General features: G+C 46.7%; 1 protein-coding gene across 1 annotated transcript; it reads left to right on the forward strand.

Annotated features, from left to right (window-relative positions):
- On the forward strand, positions 1-24706 carry LOC112260915 (protein eva-1 homolog A-like). The gene is made up of 4 exons (XM_024436295.2): positions 1-737; positions 21951-22285; positions 22952-23308; positions 23426-24706. The coding sequence occupies exons 2-4, from the start codon at positions 22177-22179 to the stop codon at positions 23536-23538; spliced, it is 579 nt and encodes a 192-aa protein (XP_024292063.1). The 5' UTR covers positions 1-737; positions 21951-22176; the 3' UTR covers positions 23539-24706.
- Positions 24707-25879: the final 1173 nt, after the last annotated feature.

Here is a 25879-nt window from a genome sequence, read left to right on the forward strand (position 1 = left end):
CAAACTTTATATTGACGGGAAAAGTCAGGAGGCAAATTCCCAGTCAAAGCTGAATGAAATTCCCATGCCGTACTCAATCCTCCCTCTATTTCTCTGTCTCGTTCCCTCTCTTTCACCCTCACTTCATTGGTTCTCCAATCTTACTCGCTTGTCTCTCTTTTTCTCCATAGCCAAATCCAAAGCTCTACCCCCCACCACACCCTGCTTCTCTCTCTCCCTCTTTGTCTGTCTTTGTGCCACTGAGTTGCTCTCTCTGCTCAATGTAGTCAGGTTGGGTGGTAAGAGGGGGATGTATAGCAGAGACGATGGGTCTTACAGAGTGAGGGAGATGAGAGTGTGAGGGTTTTTTAGGAACAAGAGTGCGGAGCACGAGTGTGTGTGTGTGTGTGTGAATATCCGTGGGGGTGAGCTTCTCCTGTGTCACATTCCAGCTTCCAGGGCTCGATCCCTGCCTGCTGAGAGACGGACCTGGAAAACTTTGGAAAATCATTCTTGGAAAACTGTGATTGGAAGCTGGAAAGTCTTTTAAAACCATCCCTATATCTCTTTGTGACCTCACAGTGTTGCTGTAGGAGTGACTCCCCCTCTGCTGCTGTTGTTTTTGGGTCTCTGGGCTTTGGATAGTGGTCTCACTGGAGCCGCGCTGATGCTCTCCGGATTACTACGGTAGAGGGGAGAGAACATGGAACTTTAAACGTGTTTCGTTGGAAGGGATTTATAATCTGGATCATGGATATGTAAGTATGAACAGTACTAGAGTCTTTAGTCAACAAGCAACTACAGTCTTTTCTATATGTAAATATCATCCTTAATATAAATACATCTGGCTTTAGACTTAAACATAGCACTGCTAGCACCACAATGCTTGTTGGGAGTGATATTGCAAACGTCTTGGATAATAGAAAAAGTTGTGCTGCCATGTTTATTGACTTTTGCAAAGCTTTTGACGGTGTTGATCATGGAACTCTGTTAAATCAGCTGTCTTCGATTGGATGCTGATGTTTGCTTATGGTTCAATAATTATCTCCATGAAAGAACCCAAGTTATCTTGGCAGATGGTATCAAATTGAGTTTCTAGCGTTTCAAAAAGGTGTCCCATAAGGCTCAGTACTATCTCCGCTATTGTTTTAATATCTATATTAATAACATAAATGACAAAATGAGAAATTGTAAAATTCATTTATACTCTGATGTTACTGCGTTACACTCCATCGCTCCTACTATTGGCAAAGCATTTTCACATTTGAAATCTGATTTCTGGTACTTCAGAAGACACTTTCTGATCTTAAATTGGTGCTAAATGCTAACAAAACAACATATATTCTCTTCTCTAGACATCATTTTTTATCTACAATTGCAAGAAAAGTATGTGAAGCCTTTGGAATTACCTGGATTTCTGCATAAATCGTCAAAAAATGTATCTGATCTTCCCCTAAGTCAAAACAATAGACAAAAACACTGTGCTAAAACTAATATATTGAATACATAATTTAACATTCACAGTGTAGGTTGGAAAAAGTATGCGAACCCCTAGGCTAATGACTTCTCCAAAAGATAATTGGAGTCAGCTAACCTGGAGTCAATGAGACGAGTTTGGAGATGTTGGTTAGAGCTGCCTTGCCAAATAAAAAACACTATTTGCTATTCACATGAAGCATTGCCTGATGTGAACCATGCCTCGAACAAAAGAGATCTCAGAAGACCTAGGATTAAGAATGGTTGACTTGCATAAAGCTGGAAAGGGTTAAAAAAGTATCTCTAAAAGCCTTGATATTCATCAGTTCACGGTAAGACAAATTGTCTATAAATTGAGAAAGTTCAGCACTGTTGCTACTCTCCCTAGGAGTGGCCGTCCTGCAAGGATAACTGCAAGAGCACAGCTCAGAATGCTTAATGAGGTTAAGAAGAATTCTAGAGTGTCAGCTAAAGACTTACAGAAATCTCTGGAACATGCTAACATCTCTGTTGACGAGTCTACGATACGTAAAACACTAAACAAGAATGTTGTTCATGGGAGGACACCACGGAAGAAGCCACTGCTGTCCAAAAAACCCATTGCTGCATGTCTGAAGTTCGCAAAAGAGCACTTGAATGTTCCAGAGCGCCACTGGCAAACATTCTGTGGACAGATGAAACTGAAGTTGAGTTGTTTGGAAGGAACACACAACACTATGTGTGGAGAAAAAAAAGGCACTGTACACCAACATCAAAACCTCATCCCAACTGTGGTGGAGGGAGCGTCATGGTTTGCGCTGCTTTGCTGCCTCAGGTACTGGACAACTTGCTGTCATCGACAGAAAAATTAATTCCCATGTTTATCAATACATTTTGCAGGAGAATGTAAGGCTATCTGTCCGACAATTGAAGTTCAACAGAAGTTGGGTGATGTAACAGAACTACGACCCAAAACACAGAAGTAAATCAACAACAGAATGGGTTCAACCGAAGAAAATACGCCTTCTGGAGTCCTGACCTCAACCCGTTTGAGATTCTGTGGCATGACCTTGAGCACGGTTCACACCAGACATCCCAAGAATATTGCTGAACTGAAACAGTTTTGTAAAGAGGAATGGTCCAAAATGCCTCTTGACCGTTGTGCAGGTCTGATCCGCAACTACAGAAAACGTTTGGTTGTGTTCATTGCTGCCAGAGGGTCAACCAGGGTTCACATACTTTTTCCACCCTGCACTGTGAATGTTTGTACGGTGTGTTCAATAAAGACATTTTAAAAAATTGTGCGTTATTAGTTTAAGAAAACTGTGTGTCTATTGTTGTGGCCTAGATGAAGATCAGATCAAATTTTATGACCAATTTATGCAGAAATCCAGGTAATTCCAATACTTTTTCTTGCCACTGTATATGACTATAAAATTACTAGGCTAAACGGTATAGAAATGGAACTAGTTCCTTATTGTAAATATCTTGGTAAATGCCTAGATGACAAGTTGTCTTTCAAAACACGTATCTGAGCTGGTAAGAAAGTTGAAGTTTAAGATTTGGTTTATTTTACAGAAACAAAAGTCTCCTCATCATCTGCTAATAGGAAGAAAATGGTTCAGTCTACCTTTGTGTGTGTGTATTGGATTATGGGGATGTGGTTTACATGCATGCTGCAGCGTCCACAGTTAAACCCTTAGGTGCTGTATGTCGTTATGCCCCGAGGTTCATTACTGGCTCTGTGTCACGTTTGTCTTCGGGTGAAAGAGAGGAGGACCAAAATGCAGCGTGATGATAATCCATAGTTTAAATGGGATACTTAAACAATGATCAAAACAATAAGCCGACGACGAAACAGTCCCGTAACGTGAACACTGGTAACAGGAACAATCACCCACAAAATACCCAAAGAATATGGCTGCCTAAATATGGTTCCCATTCAGAGACAACGATAGACAGCTGCCTCTAATTGAGAACCAATCTAGGCAACCATAGACTTACAAAAACACCTAGATAGGATAAAACACCCTCATAAACATACAAAACCCCTAGACAAGCCAAACACACACATCACCCATGTCACACCCTGACCTAACCAAATTAATTAAAAAAACAAAGATAACTAAGGTCAGGGCGTGAAAACTCACCACTGTTCCTTATATCTACACGTAGGTTGGGTCTCTTTAACCGACAGAAGAGAGCAGTAGTTTGTCATTTATCTATAAAGAGTTAATGCAAAAAACACTTCCAACGTATCTGACATCTCTAATCTCTTACAGAATTACTAATTATAAAACTAGGTCAATGAATTACATTACACTTTCAGATCCCTCCCAGTTTCCACACAGATCGGAAAATGCGCCTTTAGTTATGCTGCACTTTACATAATGAACAATTTACAAAACACTCTTAGAATAGATGTTCTGCTTCCTCCTTAGGAAATAAAACAAAATGGATATCTGATCTGTTACAAAACACTCTTAGAATAGATGTTCTGCTTCCTCCCTAGGAAATAAAACACAATGGATATCTGATCTGTTACAAAACACTCTTAGAATAGATGTTCCGCTCCCTCCTTAGGAAATAAAACAAAATGGATATCTGATCTGTTACAAAACACTCTTAGAATAGATGTTCTGCTTCCTCCCTAGGAAATAAAACACAATGGATATCTGATCTGTTACAAAACACTCTTAGAATAGATGTTCTGCTTCCTCCTTAGGAAATAAAACACAATGGATATCTGATCTGTTAAATGCTAATTGTGGATGTTTCTCTTAATGCGTATATATGTCTTTTATTTGTGCATATATGTGCTTTTTATTTGCATTGAAAACAGGGCTCAGTTGATCTGCTTTATAAATAAAATGAATAATAATAATAATAGTAGTTAACGTTAATGGTCCTTTAACGTTTCTGGTGGATGAGGTGGAAATAGGACATACATGTGTGTGTGTGTGTGTGTGTGTGTGTGTGTGTGTGTGTGTGTGTGTGTGTGTGTGTGTGTGTGTGTGTGTGACATTGTGTGTGTGTGTGTCTGTGACATTGTGTGTGTGTGTGTGTTTGGGGGGGGATGTTTGTGTGTATGTGTGTGTTTTAGGGTGTGTGTGTTGGATAATGTGTGGTATCTAGAGAAGCATAATAACAGCTTGTCCTCCTCACTCCACCGCTGTCTGTGGGTTGGGCTGCAGGGTGTAGGAAACACACAGCCACTGGCACCAGCAAAGAGTCCGTTGAATTAATTTATCAAAGGGGGTGGAGTGATCCCTCATATCAGAGGGATCTCATGGGGGGATGAGAGGAATCAGTTGCAGTGAAAATATCCACTACTCTCACTCTCACTCTCAAATCTACAAACCTATATTATTTCCCTTTTTTACTCTCACTCTCCATCTTTGTCTGTATTCCCATTCGCTCTTTAAGCAGATTCATGAGATGATAAAGGGATACTTCAGGATTTTGTCAATGAACCCATTTATCTACTTCCCCAGAGCCAGATTAACTCGTGGATAACATTACTATGTCTCTGCGTTCAGTTTGAAGGAAGTTGCTATCTAATGATAGCTCAATTGCTAACTAGCGTTAGCGCAATAACTGGCAGCCAATGACTGGAAGTCTATGGTAACTGCTAGCATGCTAGTAGATACCATAGACTTCCAGTCATTGCACTAACGCCAGTTAGCATTGGCAGGAGAAACTAACTCCCTCTTCCTTCATACTGGATGCAGACACATAAAAATGATATCCACAAGTTCATCTGATTCTGGGGATGTAGATAAAGGGCTTCATTGCCAAAATCCCAAAGTATCCCTTTAACAGCAGAAAGAGAGAAAAGGCCAATGTCACTATGCATCAGTCTCAGAGTCAACACAGGCATGCTTTTTGGGCTAAATTTGGTCTGGAACCTGGAGGCATGGTTTCTCTGGAATATTAAGGCCAGTGTGGTCAGAGCTCTGTGTGTGTGTGTGTGTGTGTCTGTGTGTCTGTGTGTGTGGGTGTGTGTGTGTTTTGTCATGATTCTGCACACACTGGTCAGAGTCATTCCAAAGTGGGGTAGGAGTTGAGCAGTGTAGGAAGCCCAGTTTAAAACAGCACAGGGACTCTGCACAACATTGGACTATTGGAGAAGGAGACATACAAACAGAAAGGGGAGAAAACTAATTAGAAGGATAAGAAAGAAGAGTTCATGAACTGTTGTGTTTAGTCGAGTCGATCTAACTGTATCAGACTGTAATCCGTTTAGTTGAACGTTCTAACGAACTGTAACGATGTCTAACGAGCTGAAACCACCGTTAATTAACAAGACGTGTGTGAGCCGAGTCTGACTCTTATAAAACTCACCCATCACGTCAGCTCAGTTTGATTGATTAGGAAATCTGACAAACCATGCATAGATATTAGTAGATTTAATTTCACCTTCAGCTGATCTGTGATCGGTTTTCAGCTGATCTGGGCAGTTTCCAGCTGATCTGTGGTCAGTTTCCAGCTGATCTGTGGTCAGTTTCCAGCTGATCTGTGGTCAGTTTCCAGCTGATCTGTGGTCAGTTTCCAGCTGATCTGGGCAGTTTCCAGCTGATCTGTGATCAGTTTCCAGCTGATCTGTGGTCAGTTTCGGGCTGATCTGGGCAGTTTCCAGCTGATCTGTGATCAGTTTCCAGCTGATCTGTGGTCAGTTCTCAGCTACGTTGTTCTCTTGTTCTCTCCTTTCTCTCTCTCCGTCCATCACAAAGCTGCATTCCTGGATTGTTTCACTGAAAACACGCACCCACACACGCACACGCACACACACACACACACACACACACACACACACACACACACACACACACACACACACGCACACGCACACGCACACGCACACGCACACGCACACACAGGCCGCGCAGAGCGATGGAGAAAGGAAGTGATATGGAAAGAGAAGGAGAGAGATGTTTAAAGGGTGGTGTTCAGCCTGAGATTGTGTTTTGTTTTTCTAATGAGGGTGAGAAGGTCAGCCCCCAGGAAGGAACACACACACAGACCCTACTCCCCGTCTCAACCCGCTGTGATACTGTGGTTGCATTTAGACAGGCAGCCCAATTCTGATCTTTAGCCTGTCTAAACGCAGTAGCCTACAGTCCCCTGTTCCTCATTTTTGGTACCGTCAGTATCATCTCCATGGAGGATAGATTAAAGACATGCTCTGGAACAGATTAAAGACATGTTCTGGAACTTTGGCGACCACCAACTATTCTTTAAACCTCCCGCTTTGGGCTGAATGAGTCAATGTGTAGTTCGTACGTGCTTAATCTATGAGCAGAGTTACTGTTTTACTTCAATTAGCCACAAAATCTCTAGTTTGAAAGCGACTGTTTTTCTGGAAGCTGTGCTGCGCCATTTTCCCTACATTTTCCCCTCGTGGGCCAGCCTCCTTGAAATTCGAGTTCCAGCCAATCAGCTTTAGCCCTCGTCATTTCAAATCAAATCAAATCAAATGTTATTTGTCATATGTACCGAATACAACAGGTGTAGACTTTACAGTGAAATGCTGAATACTTACAGGCCCTTAACCAACTATGCAGTTTAAAAAAAATACCTACAAAAAATAAGAATAACAAATAAAAGTAACTAATGATTAAAGAGCAGAAGTAAGAAAAACAAATAATTAAGGCTATATACAGGGTATTACGGTACAGAGTCAATGTGGAGGCTATATACAGGGGGTACCGGTACAGAGTCAATGTGGAGGCTATATACAGGGTATTACGGTACAGAGTCAATGTGGAGGCTATATACAGGGGGTACCGGTACAGAGTCAATGTGGAGGCTATATACAGGGTATTACGGTACAGAGTCAATGTGGAGACTATATACAGGGGGTACCGGTACAGAGTCAATGTGGAGGCTATATACAGGGTATTACGGTACAGAGTAAATGTGGAGACTATATACAGGGGGTACCGGTACAGAGTCAATGTGGAGGCTAAATACAGGGGGTACCGGTACAGAGTCAATGTGGAGGCTATATACAGGGAGGACCGGTACAGAGTCAATGTGGAGGCTATATACAGGGGGTACTGGTACAGAGTCAATGTGGAGGCTATATACAGGGTATTATGGTACAGAGTCAATGTGGAGGCTATATACAGGGTATTACGGTACAGAGTCAATGTGGAGACTATATACAGGGGGTACCGGTACAGAGTCAATGTGGAGGCTATATACAGGGGGTAGTGGTACAGAGTCAATGTGGAGGCTATATACATGGGGTACCTGTACAGAGTCAATGTGGAGGCTATATACAGGGGGTACCAATACAGAGTCAATGTGGAGGCTATATACAGGGGGTACCGGTACAGAGTCAATGTGGAGGCTATATACAGGGTATTACGGTACAGAGTCAATGTGGAGGCTATATACAGGGGGTACCGGTACAGAGTCAATGTGGAGGCTATATACAGGGTGTACCGGTACAGAGTCAATGTGGAGGCTATATACAGGGGGTACCGGTACAGAGTCAATGTGGAGGCTATATACAGGGGGTACCGGTACAGAGTCAATGTGGAGGCTATATACAGGGTGTACCGGTACAGAGTCAATGTGGAGGCTATATACAGGGGGTACCGGGACAGAGTCAATGTGGAGGCTATATACAGGGAGGACCGGTACAGAGTCAATGTGGAGGCTATATACAGGGGGTACCGGTACAGAGTCAATGTGGAGGGGTAGTCTGGGTAGCCATTTGATTAGATGTTCAGGAGTCTTATGGCTTAGGGGTAGAATCTGTTTAGAAGCCTCATGGACCTAGACTTGGTGCTCTGGTATCGCTTGTCATGCGGTAGCAGAGAGAACAGTCTATGACAAGGGTTGTTGGAGTCTTTGCCAATTTTTAGGGCCTTCCTCTGACACCGCCTGGTATAGAGGTCCTGGATGGCAGAAAGCTTGGCCCCGGTGATGTACTGGGCCATTCGCACTACCCTCTGTAGTGCCTTGCGGTTGGAAGCTGAGCAGTTGCCATACCAGGCAGTGATGCAACCAGTCAGGATGCTCTCAATGGTGCAGCTGTAAAATCTTTTGAAGATCTTAGGACCCATTCCAAATCTTTTCAGTCTCCTGAGGGGGAATAGGTTTTGTCATGCCCTCTTCACAACTGTCTTGGTGTGCTTGGACCATGTTAGTTTGTTGGGGATGTGGACACCAAGGAACTTGAAGCTCTCAACCTGCTCCACAACAGCCTCGTCAATGAGAATGGGGGCGTGCTCGGGGAAACCTGTCTCTCTTTGTACTCTATTAGCCAAAAGGCTCATATTGCAATTTTGGAAACTGGAGACTGTACCTACCTTTAAAATGTGGTTACGGGATTTAGGGAATGTAATACATATGGAGAATATACGATACAATACCTCCAATAGAAGTCCAATGTTTTACAAAATATGTCAGCCGATACTGGATAAATGGTCTAGTCCCGCCTCATAACTGGGTTGACGGTCTGCTGCTACTCTGTGCTGTACTCCACTCAACATTTATTTTTGGCTTAACTACACTGCTTGTAATGACTATATGCTGTCTTCTTATACATGTACCACCTAATAGGATTTAGTTTTATTCTGTGTTTGTGTGAGTTAAGTGTAGTTTTGCTCTCTACATTGACCATCCCATTCAACAGTACAATGAATGTCAACATTTTGTATTGCTGTCTTTTTATATACATTTTTTTATTGGAAAATAATAAACACATTATAAAAAATAAACAAAATAAAAACCGCTGGCACAGCAGAGAGCCGTCCATAACACGTCCACACACATAACAGCAGAGAGCCGTCCATAACACGTCCACACACATAACAGCAGAGAGCCGTCCATAACACGTCCACACACATAACAGCAGAGAGCCGTCCATAACACGCCCACACACATAACAGCAGAGAGCCGTCCATAACACGTCCACACACATAACAGCAGAGAGCCGTCCATAACACGCCCACACACATAACAGCAGAGAGCCGTCCATAACACGTCCACACACATAACAGCAGAGAGCCGTCCATAACACGTCCACACACATAACAGCAGAGAGCCGTCCATAACACGCCCACACACATAACAGCAGAGAGCCGTCCATAACACGTCCACACACATAACAGCAGAGAGCCGTCCATAACACGCCCACACACATAACAGCAGAGAGCCGTCCATAACACGCCCACACACATAACAGCAGAGAGCCGTCCATAACACGTCCACACACATAACAGCAGAGAGCCGTCCATAACACGCCCACACACATAACAGCAGAGAGCCGTCCATAACACGCCCACACACATAACAGCAGAGAGCCGTCCATAACACGTCCACACACATAACAGCAGAGAGCCGTCCATAACACGTCCACACACATAACAGCAGAGAGCCGTCCATAACACGTCCACACACATAACAGCAGAGAGTCACACACATAACAGCAGAGAGCCGTCCATAACACGTCCACACACATAACAGCAGAGAGCCGTCCATAACACGTCCCACACATAACAGCAGAGAGCCGTCCATAACACGCCCACACACATAACAGCAGAGAGCCGTCCATAACACGCCCACACACATAACAGCAGAGAGCCGTCCATAACACGCCCACACACATAACAGCAGAGAGCCGTCCATAACACGTCCACACACATAACAGCAGAGAGCCGTCCATAACACGCCCACACACATAACAGCAGAGAGCCGTCCATAACACGTCCACACACATAACAGCAGAGAGCCGTCCATAACACGCCCACACACATAACAGCAGAGAGTCCACACATAACAGCAGACACGTCCATAACACCACACACATAACAGCAGAGAGCCGTCCATAACACGTCCACACACATAACAGCAGAGAGCCGTCCATAACACGTCCACACACATAACAGCAGAGAGCCGTCCATAACACGTCCCACACATAACAGCAGAGAGCCGTCCATAACACGTCCACACACATAACAGCAGAGAGCCGTCCATAACACGTCCACACACATAACAGCAGAGAGCCGTCCATAACACGCCCACACACATAACAGCAGAGAGCCGTCCATAACACGCCACACACACACACATAACAGCATAACAGCAGAGAGCCGTCCATAACACGTCCCACACATAACAGCAGAGAGCCGTCCATAACACGTCCACACACATAACAGCAGAGAGCCGTCCATAACACGCCCACACACATAACAGCAGAGAGCCGTCCATAACACGCCCACACACATAACAGCAGAGAGCCGTCCATAACACGTCCACACACATAACAGCAGAGAGTCCATAACACGCCCACACACATAACAGCAGAGAGCCGTCCATAACACGTCCACACACATAACAGCAGAGAGCCGTCCATAACACGTCCACACACATAACAGCAGAGAGCCGTCCATAACACGTCCATAACACGTCCACACACATAACAGCAGAGAGCCGTCCATAACACGCCCACACACATAACAGCAGAGAGCCGTCCATAACACGCCCACACACATAACAGCAGAGAGCCGTCCATAACACGTCCACACACATAACAGCAGAGAGCCGTCCATAACACGTCCACACACATAACAGCAGAGAGCCGTCCATAACACGCCCACACACATAACAGCAGAGAGCCGTCCATAACACGTCCACACACATAACAGCAGAGAGCCGTCCATAACACGTCCACACACATAACAGCAGAGAGCCGTCCATAACACGTCCACACACATAACAGCAGAGAGCCGTCCATAACACGCCCACACATAACAGCAGAGAGCCGTCCATAACACGTCCACACACATAACAGCAGAGAGCCGTCCATAACACGCCCACACACATAACAGCAGAGAGCCGTCCATAACACGTCCACACACATAACAGCAGAGAGCCGTCCATAACACGCCCACACATAACAGCAGAGAGCCGTCCATAACACGTCCACACACATAACAGCAGAGAGCCGTCCATAACACGTCCACACACATAACAGCAGAGAGCCGTCCATAACACGCCCCACACATAACAGCAGAGAGCCGTCCATAACACGTCCACACACATAACAGCAGAGAGCCGTCCATAACACGTCCACACACATAACAGCAGAGAGCCGTCCATAACACGTCCACACACATAACAGCAGAGAGCCGTCCATAACACGTCCACACACATAACAGCAGAGAGCCGTCCATAACACGTCCACACACATAACAGCAGAGAGCCGTCCATAACACGCCCACACACATAACAGCAGAGAGCCGTCCATAACACGTCCCACACATAACAGCAGAGAGCCGTCCATAACACGTCCACACACATAACAGCAGAGAGCCGTCCATAACACGTCCACACACATAACAGCAGAGAGCCGTCCATAACACGCCCACACACATAACAGCAGAGAGCCGTCCATAACACGTCCACACACATAACAGCAGAGAGCCGTCCATAACACGTCCACACACATAACAGCAGAGAGCCGTCCATAACACGCCCACACACATAACAGCAGAGAGCCGTCCATAACACGTCCACACACATAACAGCAGAGAGCCGTCCATAACACGTCCACACACATAACCACACACATAACAGCAGAGAGCCGTCCATAACACGTCCACACACATAACAGCAGAGAGCCGTCCATAACACGCCCACACACATAACAGCAGAGAGCCGTCCATAACACGCCCACACACATAACAGCAGAGAGCCGTCCATAACACGCCCACACACATAACAGCAGAGAGCCGTCCATAACACGTCCACACACATAACAGCAGAGAGCCGTCCATAACACGCCCACACACATAACAGCAGAGAGCCGTCCATAACACGTCCACACACATAACAGCAGAGAGCCGTCCATAACACGTCCACACACATAACAGCAGAGAGCCGTCCATAACACGTCCACACACATAACAGCAGAGAGCCGTCCATAACACGTCCACACACATAACAGCAGAGAGCCGTCCATAACACGCCCACACACATAACAGCAGAGAGCCGTCCATAACACGTCCACACACATAACAGCAGAGAGCCGTCCATAACACGTCCACACACATAACAGCAGAGAGCCGTCCATAACACGCCCACACACATAACAGCAGAGAGCCGTCCATAACACGCCCACACACATAACAGCAGAGAGCCGTCCATAACACGTCCACACACATAACAGCAGAGAGCCGTCCATAACACGTCCACACACATAACAGCAGAGAGCCGTCCATAACACGCCCACACACATAACAGCAGAGAGCCGTCCATAACACGCCCACACACATAACAGCAGAGAGCCGTCCATAACACGCCCACACACATAACAGCAGAGAGCCGTCCATAACACGTCCACACACATAACAGCAGAGAGCCGTCCATAACACGCCCACACATAACAGCAGAGAGCCGTCCATAACACGCCCACACACATAACAGCAGAGAGCCGTCCATAACACGCCCACACACATAACAGCAGAGAGCCGTCCATAACACGTCCACACACATAACAGCAGAGAGCCGTCCATAACACGCCCACACACATAACAGCAGAGAGCCGTCCATAACACGTCCACACACATAACAGCAGAGAGCCGTCCATAACACGCCCACACACATAACAGCAGAGAGCCGTCCATAACACGCCCACACACATAACAGCAGAGAGCCGTCCATAACACGTCCACACACATAACAGCAGAGAGCCGTCCATAACACGCCCACACACATAACAGCAGAGAGCCGTCCATAACACGCCCACACACATAACAGCAGAGAGCCGTCCATAACACGTCCACACACATAACAGCAGAGAGCCGTCCATAACACGTCCACACACATAACAGCAGAGAGCCGTCCATAACACGTCCACACACATAACAGCAGAGAGCCGTCCATAACACGTCCACACACATAACAGCAGAGAGCCGTCCATAACACGCCCACACACATAACAGCAGAGAGCCGTCCATAACACGTCCACACACATAACAGCAGAGAGCCGTCCATAACACGTCCACACACATAACAGCAGAGAGCCGTCCATAACACGTCCCACACATAACAGCAGAGAGCCGTCCATAACACGCCCCACACACATAACAGCAGAGAGCCGTCCATAACACGCCCACACACATAACAGCAGAGAGCCGTCCATAACACGCCCACACACATAACAGCAGAGAGCCGTCCATAACACGCCCACACACATAACAGCAGAGAGCCGTCCATAACACGTCCACACACATAACAGCAGAGAGCCGTCCATAACACGTCCACACACATAACAGCAGAGAGCCGTCCATAACACGTCCCACACATAACAGCAGAGAGCCGTCCATAACAGCAGAGAGCCGTCCATAACACGTCCACACACATAACAGCAGAGAGCCGTCCATAACACGCCCACACACATAACAGCAGAGAGCCGTCCATAACACGTCCACACACATAACAGCAGAGAGCCGTCCATAACACGTCCACACACATAACAGCAGAGAGCCGTCCATAACACGCCCACACACATAACAGCAGAGAGCCGTCCATAACACGTCCACACACATAACAGCAGAGAGCCGTCCATAACACGTCCACACACATAACAGCAGAGAGCCGTCCATAACACGTCCCACACATAACAGCAGAGAGCCGTCCATAACACGCCCACACACATAACAGCAGAGAGCCGTCCATAACACGCCCACACACATAACAGCAGAGAGCCGTCCATAACACGTCCACACACATAACAGCAGAGAGCCGTCCATAACACGTCCACACACATAACAGCAGAGAGCCGTCCATAACACGTCCACACACATAACAGCAGAGAGCCGTCCATAACACGCCCACACACATAACAGCAGAGAGCCGTCCATAACACGTCCACACACATAACAGCAGAGAGCCGTCCATAACACGTCCCACACATAACAGCAGAGAGCCGTCCATAACACGCCCACACACATAACAGCAGAGAGCCGTCCATAACACGCCCACACACATAACAGCAGAGAGCCGTCCATAACACGCCCACACACATAACAGCAGAGAGCCGTCCATAACACGCCCACACACATAACAGCAGAGAGCCGTCCATAACACGCCCACACACATAACAGCAGAGAGCCGTCCATAACACGCCCACACACATAACAGCAGAGAGCCGTCCATAACACGCCCACACACATAACAGCAGAGAGCCGTCCATAACACGTCCACACACATAACAGCAGAGAGCCGTCCATAACACGCCCACACACATAACAGCAGAGAGCCGTCCATAACACGTCCACACACATAACAGCAGAGAGCCGTCCATAACACGTCCACACACATAACAGCAGAGAGCCGTCCATAACACGTCCACACACATAACAGCAGAGAGCCGTCCATAACACGCCCACACACATAACAGCAGAGAGCCGTCCATAACACGCCCACACACATAACAGCAGAGAGCCGTCCATAACACGTCCACACACATAACAGCAGAGAGCCGCCCATAACACGCCCCAACATAACAGCAGAGAGCCGTCCATAACACGCCCACACACATAACAGCAGAGAGCCGTCCATAACACGTCCACACACATAACAGCAGAGAGCCGTCCATAACACGCCCACACACATAACAGCAGAGAGCCGTCCATAACACGTCCACACACATAACAGCAGAGAGCCGTCCATAACACGTCCACACACATAACAGCAGAGAGCCGTCCATAACACGCCCACACATAACAGCAGAGAGCCGTCCATAACACGCCCACACACATAACAGCAGAGAGCCGTCCATAACACGTCCACACACATAACAGCAGAGAGCCGTCCATAACACGCCCACACACATAACAGCAGAGAGCCGTCCATAACACGCCCACACACATAACAGCAGAGAGCCGTCCATAACACGTCCACACACATAACAGCAGAGAGCCGTCCATAACACGTCCCACACATAACAGCAGAGACGTCCATAACACGTCCACACACATAACAGCAGAGAGTCCATAACACGTCCACACCATACAGCACGTCCATAACACGTCCACACACATAACAGCAGAGAGCCGTCCATAACACGCCCACACACATAACAGCAGAGAGCCGTCCATAACACGAGCCCCACACACATAACAGCAGAGAGCCGTCCATAACACGTCCACACACATAACAGCAGAGAGCCGTCCATAACACGCCCACACACATAACAGCAGAGAGCCGTCCATAACACGTCCACACACATAACAGCAGAGAGCCGTCCATAACACGTCCACACACATAACAGCAGAGAGCCGTCCATAACACGCCCACACACATAACAGCAGAGAGCCGTCCATAACACGTCCACACACATAACAGCAGAGAGCCGTCCATAACACGCCCACACACATAACAGCAGAGAGCCGTCCATAACACGTCCACACACATAACAGCAGAGAGCCGTCCATAACACGTCCACACACATAACAGCAGAGAGCCGTCCATAACACGCCACACACACATAACAGCAGAGAGCCGTCCATAACACGTCCACACACATAACAGCAGAGAGCCGTCCATAACACGTCCACACACATAACAGCAGAGAGCCGTCCATAACACGTCCACACACATAACAGCAGAGAGCCGTCCATAACACGTCCACACACATAACAGCAGAGAGCCGTCCATAACACGTCCACACACATAACAGCAGAGAGCCGTCCATAACACGTCCCACACATAACAGCAGAGAGCCGTCCATAACACGTCCACACACATAACAGCAGAGAGCCGTCCATAACACGTCCACACACATAACAGCAGAGAGCCGTCCATAACACGTCCACACATAACAGCAGAGAGCCGTCCATAACACGTCCACACACATAACAGCAGAGAGCCGTCCATAACACGTCCACACACATAACAGCAGAGAGCCGTCCATAACACGTCCACACACATAACAGCAGAGAGCCGTCCATAACACGTCCACACACATAACAGCAGAGAGCCGTCCATAACACGCCCACACACATAACAGCAGAGAGCCGTCCATAACACGTCCACACACATAACAGCAGAGAGCCGTCCATAACACGTCCACACACATAACAGCAGAGAGCCGTCCATAACACGTCCACACACATAACAGCAGAGAGCCGTCCATAACACGTCCACACACATAACAGCAGAGAGCCGTCCATAACACGTCCACACACATAACAGCAGAGAGCCGTCCATAACACGTCCCACACATAACAGCAGAGAGCCGTCCATAACACGCCCACACACATAACAGCAGAGAGCCGTCCATAACACGTCCACACACATAACAGCAGAGAGCCGTCCATAACACGTCCACACACATAACAGCAGAGAGCCGTCCATAACACGTCCACACACATAACAGCAGAGAGCCGTCCATAACACGCCCACACACATAACAGCAGAGAGCCGTCCATAACACGTCCACACACATAACAGCAGAGAGCCGTCCATAACACGTCCACACACATAACAGCAGAGAGCCGTCCATAACACGTCCCACACATAACAGCAGAGAGCCGTCCATAACACGTCCACACACATAACAGCAGAGAGCCGTCCATAACACGTCCACACACATAACAGCAGAGAGCCGTCCATAACACGTCCACACACATAACAGCAGAGAGCCGTCCATAACACGTCCACACACATAACAGCAGAGAGCCGTCCATAACACGTCCCACACATAACAGCAGAGAGCCGTCCATAACACGCCCCACACATAACAGCAGAGAGCCGTCCATAACACGTCCACACACATAACAGCAGAGAGCCGTCCATAACACGCCCACACACATAACAGCAGAGAGCCGTCCATAACACATCCACACACATAACAGCAGCCGTCCATAACACGTCCACACGTCCACACATAACAGCAGAGAGCCGTCCATAACACGTCCACACACATAACAGCAGAGAGCCGTCCATAACACGTCCACACACATAACAGCAGAGAGCCGTCCATAACACGCCCACACACATAACAGCAGAGAGCCGTCCATAACACGTCCCACACATAACAGCAGAGAGCCGTCCATAACACGCCCACACACATAACAGCAGAGAGCCGTCCATAACACGTCCACACACATAACAGCAGAGAGCCGTCCATAACACGTCCACACACATAACAGCAGAGAGCCGTCCATAACACGTCCACACACATAACAGCAGAGAGCCGTCCATAACACGTCCACACACATAACAGCAGAGAGCCGTCCATAACACGTCCACACACACACATACATACTATATATATTTTATATGCCCAATAAATGTTAACTTCACATGAAAAGTGTAATGTGTAGAAACTGATTCTTGTGGACTTGTTATGGACGGCTCTCTACTGTGACAGCGGCTTGTCATAGGGAATCCTCGTTCCTACACTAGTAAGAGCTGTATCTCCTCTCACATGCGCTGCCAAGCTGGGTCATCGGTCTCTCTGTGCAGAATGTGAGAGAGTGGCCCTTTTCCTAAGTCGTGGACACAGCTCCAATTTCTGACTGCAGTTACAGAACAGACGTGATGTGTTGGGGTTGTGTGTGTGTGTGTGTGTGTGTGTGGGGGGAGGGGGGCTATGAGGATGACACGCTGGTAGCAAAGCTGCTCTCTGTGGATTTGTGACTAGACATGTGAATGACCCTTGACTGCAGCCTTTGAGTCTTGCTTCTGGATTGTGTTGGATCTTGAATATCACCGAACACCGGATGTGTGGCCATAACTCACATCAGCTGGATGTGTGGCCGTAACTCACAAGCAGCTGACCTCCACCTGTCCCTGAGCTTGTAGGGTAGATTCAGGATACAATTGGCTCAGCGTGGTCCGGGTCAGGGTTTGGCCGGGTTAGGGTTTGGCCGGGTTAGGGTTTGGCCGGGTCAGGGTTTGGCCGGGTTAGGCCGTCAATATAAACTGACTTGCCTAGTTAAATTAAATAAAAAAATAAAAATACTTGTAACCCACCGATGGTCTCCATGGAAATGAAAAATAAATAAAATAAAAATGATGTTTTTTAAGCTGGAGGCCAGATCCATCTCTTCCATATCTCCCATTGCATTACAACAACCTTTGAGGTATAACGCACAGGCGTGTAATGCCATGTGGTCTTCTGATTTTATTGCTAGGCCAGCTAAAAGCCTTCTCCTTGTATGCCTTGGCAATCTTGTATTCATTACCATAGATCTCCTGTAATAAGCCTTTCTGATAGCCCTTGTCCTAACTAGCTCTCGAGCCTGCCCTCTGGTGTACTGTTTGAGGAAGTGCAGTTTCTCCTGGCTAGTTTGGGCTCTATTCTCTATACCATGTTCAAATGACTTGAATGAAGGATCTGTACTGCAAAATGTCACCATCAAAAACACTAGTCTCTCTGGGTGGTGGAAAGATGTTGCTGTTTGACTAACATAGCAGTCTTTGGAGATGAGAGGGTTTTCTTGTGAAATGTCCTGAAAGTCTTGTGGCTGTTTTCCCCGTAGTCGGTCAGCACAGAGGGACCTTATCCTGTATAGACTGGCAGACTTGGGTTAGAGTCTGGTGGTGCAGCAGTGTTCTCTCTATGAGCAGCTGTCTGAATCCCACTGTGTCCTGACAGTTCTGATTGAGCTGAAACACTGGGAGCCTGGGCTGGTTGAATGTCAATGTGCTCAATGACTTGGGGTCCTTCTTTGAGATGTACACTTGGTGCATGTCTGGCTGAAGTGCCCCTCTTCCCTGTGTGAAATTCAAGGTCTGAGATCCTGTATCTCCCTGCCATTTCCTCAAAGTCGTCATTCTATTGTTGTTGAGTTGGCATTTCTTTCTTCCCCTGCAGATGTCAAGACCGTGACCTTTGCAGAGGCAGCTGCTATTTCAATTTACAGCTCAAATCTCCCTGTTTTCCTCCGTCTTTTGTTGGTTTAATTAATCCTCCTCGTCCTCTAGATGGGTTTAATTAATCCTCTTCGTCCTCTAGATGGGTTTAATTAATCCTCCTCGTCCTCTAGATGGGTTTAATTCCTCCTCGTCCTCTAGATGGGTTTAATTCCTCCTCATCCTCTAGATGGGTTTAATTAATCCTCCTCGTCCTCTAGATGGGTTTAATTAATCCTCCTCGTCCTCTAGATGGGTTTAATTAATCCTCCTCGTCCTCTAGATGGGTTTAATTAATCCTCCTCGTCCTCTAGATGGGTTTAATTAATCCTTCTCGTCCTCTAGATGGGTTTAATTCCTCGTCCTCTAGATTGGTTTAATTCCTCGTCCTCTAGATGGGGTCCTCTAGATGGGTTTAATTAATCCTCCTCGTCCTCTAGATGGGTTTAATTCCTCCTCGTCCTCTAGATTTCCTCCTCATCCTCTAGATGGGTTTAATTAATCCTCCTCGTCCTCTAGATGGGTTTAATTAATCCTCCTCGTCCTCTAGATGGGTTTAATTAATCCTCCTCATCCTCTAGATGGGTTTAATTAATCCTCCTCGTCCTCTAGATGGGTTTAATTAATCCTCCTCGTCCTCTAGATGGGTTGAGTTAATCCTCCTCGTCCTCTAGATGGGTTTAATTAATCCCCCTCGTCCTCTAGATGGGTTTAATTAATCCTCCTCGTCCTCTAGATGGGTTTAATTAATCCTCCTCGTCCTCTAGATGGGTTTAATTAATCCTCCTCGTCCTCTAGATGGGTTTAATTAATCCTCCTCGTCCTCTAGATAGGTTTAATTCCTCGTCCTCTAGATGGGTTTAATTAATCCTCCTCGTCCTCTAGATGGGGTTAGATGGGTTTAATTAATCCTCCTCGTCCTCTAGATGGGTTTAATTAATCCTCCTCGTCCTCTAGATGGGTTTAATTCCTCGTCCTCTAGATGGGTTTTTAATCCTCCTCCTCTAGATCCTCTCCTCTAGATGGGTTTAATTCCTCCTCGTCCTCTAGATGGGTTTAATTCCTCGTCCTCTAGATGGGTTTAATTAATCCTCCTCGTCCTCTAGATGGGTTTAATTCCTCGTCCTCTAGATGGGTTTAATTAATCCTCCTCGTCCTCTAGATGGGTTTAATTAATCCTCCTCGTCCTCTAGATGGGTTTAATTCCTCGTCCTCTAGATGGGTTTAATTAATCCTCCTCGTCCTCTAGATGGGTTTAATTCCTCGTCCTCTAGATGGGTTTAATTAATCCTCCTCGTCCTCTAGATGGGTTTAATTCCTCGTCCTCTAGATGGGTTTAATTAATCCTCCTCGTCCTCTAGATGGGTTTAATTCCTCCTCGTCCTCTAGATGGGTTTAATTCCTCCTCATCCTCTAGATGGGTTTAATTCCTCCTCGTCCTCTAGATGGGTTTAATTCCTCCTCGTCCTCTAGATGGGTTTAATTCCTCGTCCTCTAGATGGGTTTAATTCCTCCTCGTCCTCTAGATGGGTTTAATTCCTCGTCTTCTAAATGGGTTTAATTCCTCCTCCTCTAGATGGGTTTAATTCCTCCTCCTGTAGGAGGGAAGAGAACGAGAGGTGGAGACGGGGAATGGATGAGAAGGAGAATGTGGGGGGAAGGGGAGAGGGGGAAAAGAAGGAGAAAGTGGGGGAAGGGGAGAGGGGGAATGGAAGAGGGGGAGAAAGTGGGGGGAAGGAGATGGGGGAATGGAAGAGGGGGAGAAAGTGGGGGGAAGGGGAGAGGGGGAATGGAAGAGAATGTGCATGTGGTCCAAGGAACCAGGCTTGCCAAACCATGAAAGCAGTGCTGCCTCGTTATGTTTACAATCTGTCTTTTATGATGTTTTTCTCTGACATATTTCTTCCCTTCACTAAATACTCTCTTTGTGTCATCTCCTTCTGATCAGGGAAACGACACTGGGTTTGGGTAAAAGCTGAGTGGTATTTCTGGGGTAAATCACTGTGTGACTTTGAGAGAACGTTTAGTGGTAGGACTTCCAATTACAGAACGTTTTTTTAGCTTTATTGACTACATACAGATGTAGGATCTTAATTTGACCCTGCATCTCACAGCAGGAAGATAACTCTGCAGCATCAGGAAATGTGAATTATTATGTTGATTATAATTCATTGACATTTTTTGTAGGGGTTGATCCTACATCTGTGACTCTATTGGAATGTTTTCAGGGGAAAAATGGAAACCAATGATTGGGGGGTATTCTACGAGTTTTCCTATGAGCACTCTGTAATTTTCTCTAGCTTCGTCAGACAGCCCCATAGTCACCCAGAGCCATCAGGGTAGGAGACAGGGTTCACCGCTGGTTCGATGTTTATGTGACACTTTGATTGAACATGTGGCTAACGAGGAGACAGCAGGATGCAATCATTTCTCAGACTTTCTCGTAAATTATGCAAGAATTATGAAATCATCTAGAATTATCGGACTTTGTCACTCACTACTCTCTTTTACTCACTACTCTCTTTTACTCCTCTCTTTTACTCTCTCTTTCTCTCTCTCTCGCTCTCTCTCCCTCTCTCTTCCTCTCTCTCTCTCTCTCTCTCCCTCTCTCTCTTTCTGTTTGAACCTTACAGTGACAGAGAAGACTGCTGTCCTGTTCTCGGCTGAGGGGACCAGTGCATATTTCATAGAAGACAGAAGAGAGAACCCAGTACAGACTTTATGGAAGGGGGTAGCCAGAAATTGTTTCCATAAAACCATACAGAATTGAAGACCACAGTCAGCCAAGTCTGACTTATACACAGAAGATATGAACCTTGGCCTCTCTCATGCCAGAGAGAGACAGTTAGTGACATCATCATGAATGCCCCGCCCACAGGAAGCCCCAGCCAAAATATGGAGGTGAAGGTGGTCTCCCAGGAGATGGCTTTGTTTAGCAACGCCCTGGCAGCCTACACCTTCATAGCAGGTAAACAGTGACTGAAACATCAGGTGTTATTGTTGAACTGTTTGAATATTTGTTGTTACAAATGATGACAGAAAAACATGTTCCGGTGTCTGTCAGTGTAACCTGGATAAAGAAATAAATCACTCTTTCTCTTTTATTTTTTGCTCTCAATCTGTCTGTCTCTCTGTCTCTCTCTCTCTGTCTCTCTCTCTCTTTCTCTCTCTCTCCTCCCTCTCTGTCTCTCTCTTTCTCTCTCTCTCCTCCCTCTCTGTCTCTCTCTTTCTCTCTCTCTCTCTCCCTCTCTCTCTCTCTCTCTCTCTCTCTCTCACCATCCACCTCTCTCACCCTCCTCTCTCTCTCTCCTCCTCTCTGTCTCTCTCTTTCTCTCTCTCTCTCCCTCTCTCTCTCTCTCTCTCTCTCTCACCATCCACCTCTCTCACCCTCCTCTCTCTCTCTCCTCCTCTCTCTGTCTCTCTCTCTCTTTCTCTCTCTCTCGTCCCTCTCTCTCTCTCTCTCTCTCTCACCATCCACCTCTCTCACCCTCCTCTCTCTCTCTCCTCCTCTCTGTCTCTCTCTCTCTTTCTCTCTCTCCTCCCTCTCTCTCTCTCTCTCTCTCTCTCTCTCACCATCCACCTCTCTCACCCTCCTCCTCTCTCTCTCCCTCCTCCCCTCTCTCTCTCGTCTCAGACCAGCCTGAGCGAGTAACTCTGGTGTTTGTTAGTGGTGTGTGTGTGGGTCTCCTCCTCACCCTCTGTGCCCTCGTGGTCCAGATACACTGTCGCACTGACTGTCACTACAGTAACCGACGACGACATCACCATCAGCATAGCAACAGGCATCACCACCATCACCATGGGGACCATCCCTGTCACCACCATCCCCAACCTGGCAACCCTAACACAAGCAATCCCGGCGTAACCACAGAGACGAGCAGAGACAGCGAATCAGTGGAGTGGGACGACGGGACTTCTGACCTATCGGCTCGACGACGGAGGCGATTTGAGAGAACGCTGCTGCACACTAGCATGTTCACATCCATAGAAGGTAAACACACACACACTATGTTGGAAACTCTTAAGTACTTAGTGTTTTTTTTTATGGTTAAGTACACAATGCATTATTTAATTAATGTTGTCGGTTTGGTTGTGTTTTGGTCTGTAGAGTTGGAGCGAGCTCAGAGGGTTGAGGAGAGAGAGAGGATCATACAAGAGATCTGGATGAACGGACATCCCGACGTCAACACTGTCACACGCAGCCTCAACCGATACTACTGACAGGGACAGAGAAAACAGGGCGAAAAAGAGATGGATAGACAGACAAACGGACAAAGAGGAAGGATAATATACACTTTTGGACAGGGTCGCATCGAGAGGCTCATGAAGCACAGGTGTGGACAGGACTGGTAGCCAGGGTGAGTGGGTACAATGACACTAGGCCACAGAACCATGGGTGTGTCTGAGAACACCAGACTGATGTCACGACAGGTTATGAACCCGGGTCCCCCATTGGAGAAACCAACGTCTTGTCCATTAGACCAAGAGGAAATGACCAAGAGCAACCATGAACCTGACTCCATTACACTTAACCCACAGCTTTTAGATCTGTGATGAGGAGAATGCCTCCTGATTGTGGCCCAGGATGGTTCCTCCGGGGTCAGACCCCTTTCAAATACTGAGGTGGATGATGTCACCACCTAGTGGACACCATCCCCATCACCGTTGACAAAGACCCACAATTCACCTCTGTGGAAAACTCTGATTTCCTAGCCGAACGTACCGCACTACGTTGTACCTGACTGGCACGGTCATACACAGCACGGTTCACTACCAGGACAAGGACCACAGAGAAAACTTGTTCACTAAAACATTTCATGTTTGCCTTCACTCAATCTTAATGTGTATTTAATTGATCCACTCTTGTCTTTTGTAAATAAATTCATTTTTATCAAACAGAAAAACGTTGTTTGTTTGTCTCGGGGATGCTTTTAAGGGTTGTTGCAGGGGAAAACGTTGTTTGTTTGTCTCAGGGTGCTTTTAAGGGTTGTTGCAGGGGAAAACGTTGTTTGTTTGTCTCGGGGTGCTTTTAAGGGTTGTTGCAGGGGAAAACGTTGTTTGTTTGTCTCGGGGTGCTTTTAAGGGTTGTTGCAGGGGAAAACGTTGTTTGTTTGTCTCGGGATGCTTTTAAGGGTTGTTTCAGGGGAAAACGTTGTTTGTTTGTCTCGGGGTGCTTTTAAGGGTTGTTGCAGGGGAAAACGTTGTTTGTTTGTCTCGGGGATGCTTTTAAGGGTTGTTGCAGGGGAAAACGTTGTTTGTTTGTCTCGGGGATGCTTTTAAGGGTTGTTGCAGGGGAAAACGTTGTTTGTTTGTCTCGGGGATGCTTTTAAGGGTTGTTGCAGGGGAAAACGTTGTTTGTTTGTCTCGGGGTGCTTTTAAGGGTTGTTGCAGGGGAAAACGTTGTTTGTTTTTGTCTTTTAAGGGTTGTTGCAGGGGAAAATGCTTTTAAGGGTTGTTGCAGGGGAAAACGTTGTTTGTTTTTGTCTTTTAAGGGTTGTTGCAGGGAAAACGTTGTTTGTTTGTCTCGGGGATGCTTTTAAGGGTTGTTAACGTTGTTTGTTGTTGCAGGGTTGTTGCAGGGGAAAACGTTGTTTGTTTGTCTCGGGGATGCTTTTAAGGGTTGTTGCAGGGGAAAACGTTGTTTGTTTGTCTCGGGATGCTTTTAAGGGTTGTTGCAGGGGAAAACGTTGTTTGTTTGTCTCGGGATGCTTTTAAGGGTTGTTGCAGGGGAAAACGTTGTTTGTTTGTCTCGGGGATGCTTTTAAGGGTTGTTGCAGGGGAAAACGTTGTTTGTTTGTCTCGGGATGCTTTTAAGGGTTGTTGCAGGGGAAAACGTTGTTTGTTTGTCTCGGGGTGCTTTTAAGGGTTGTTGCAGGGGAAAACGTTGTTTGTTTGTCTCGGGGATGCTTTTAAGGGTTGTTGCAGGGGAAAACGTGTTTGTTTGTTTGCTTTTTTGTTCAGGGGAAAACGTTGTTTGTTTGGGGATGCTTTTAAGGGTTGTTGCAGGGGAAAACGTTGTTTGTTTGTCTCGTTGTTTGTTTGGTGCTTTTAAGGGTTGTTGCAGGGGAAAACGTTGTTTGTTTGTCTTGCTTTTAAGGGTTGTTGCAGGGGAAAACGTTGTTTGTTTGTCTCGGGGATGCTTTTAAGGGTTGTTGCAGGGAAAACGTTGTTTGTTTGTCTCGGGGATGCTTTTAAGGGTTGTTGCAGGGGAAAACGTTGTTTGTTTGTTTGTGCTTTTAAGGGTTGTTGCAGGGGAAAACGTTGTTTGTTTGTCTCGGGGTGCTTTTAAGGGTTGTTGCAGGGGAAAACGTTGTTTGTTTGTCTCGGGGATGCTTTTAAGGGTTGTTGCAGGGAAAACGTTGTTTGTTTGTCTCGGGGATGCTTTTAAGGGTTGTTGCAGGGGAAAACGTTGTTTGTTTGTTGTCTTTTAAGGGTTGTTGCAGGGAAAACGTTGTTTGTTTGGATGCTTTTAAGGGTTGTTGCAGGGGAAAACGTTGTTTGTTTGTCTCGGGATGCTTTTAAGGGTTGTTGCAGGGGAAAACGTTGTTTGTTTGTCTCGGGG

The sequence above is a fragment of the Oncorhynchus tshawytscha genome, linkage group LG08, assembly GCF_018296145.1.
Source record: "Oncorhynchus tshawytscha isolate Ot180627B linkage group LG08, Otsh_v2.0, whole genome shotgun sequence".
Taxonomy (NCBI): Eukaryota; Metazoa; Chordata; class Actinopteri; order Salmoniformes; family Salmonidae; genus Oncorhynchus; species Oncorhynchus tshawytscha.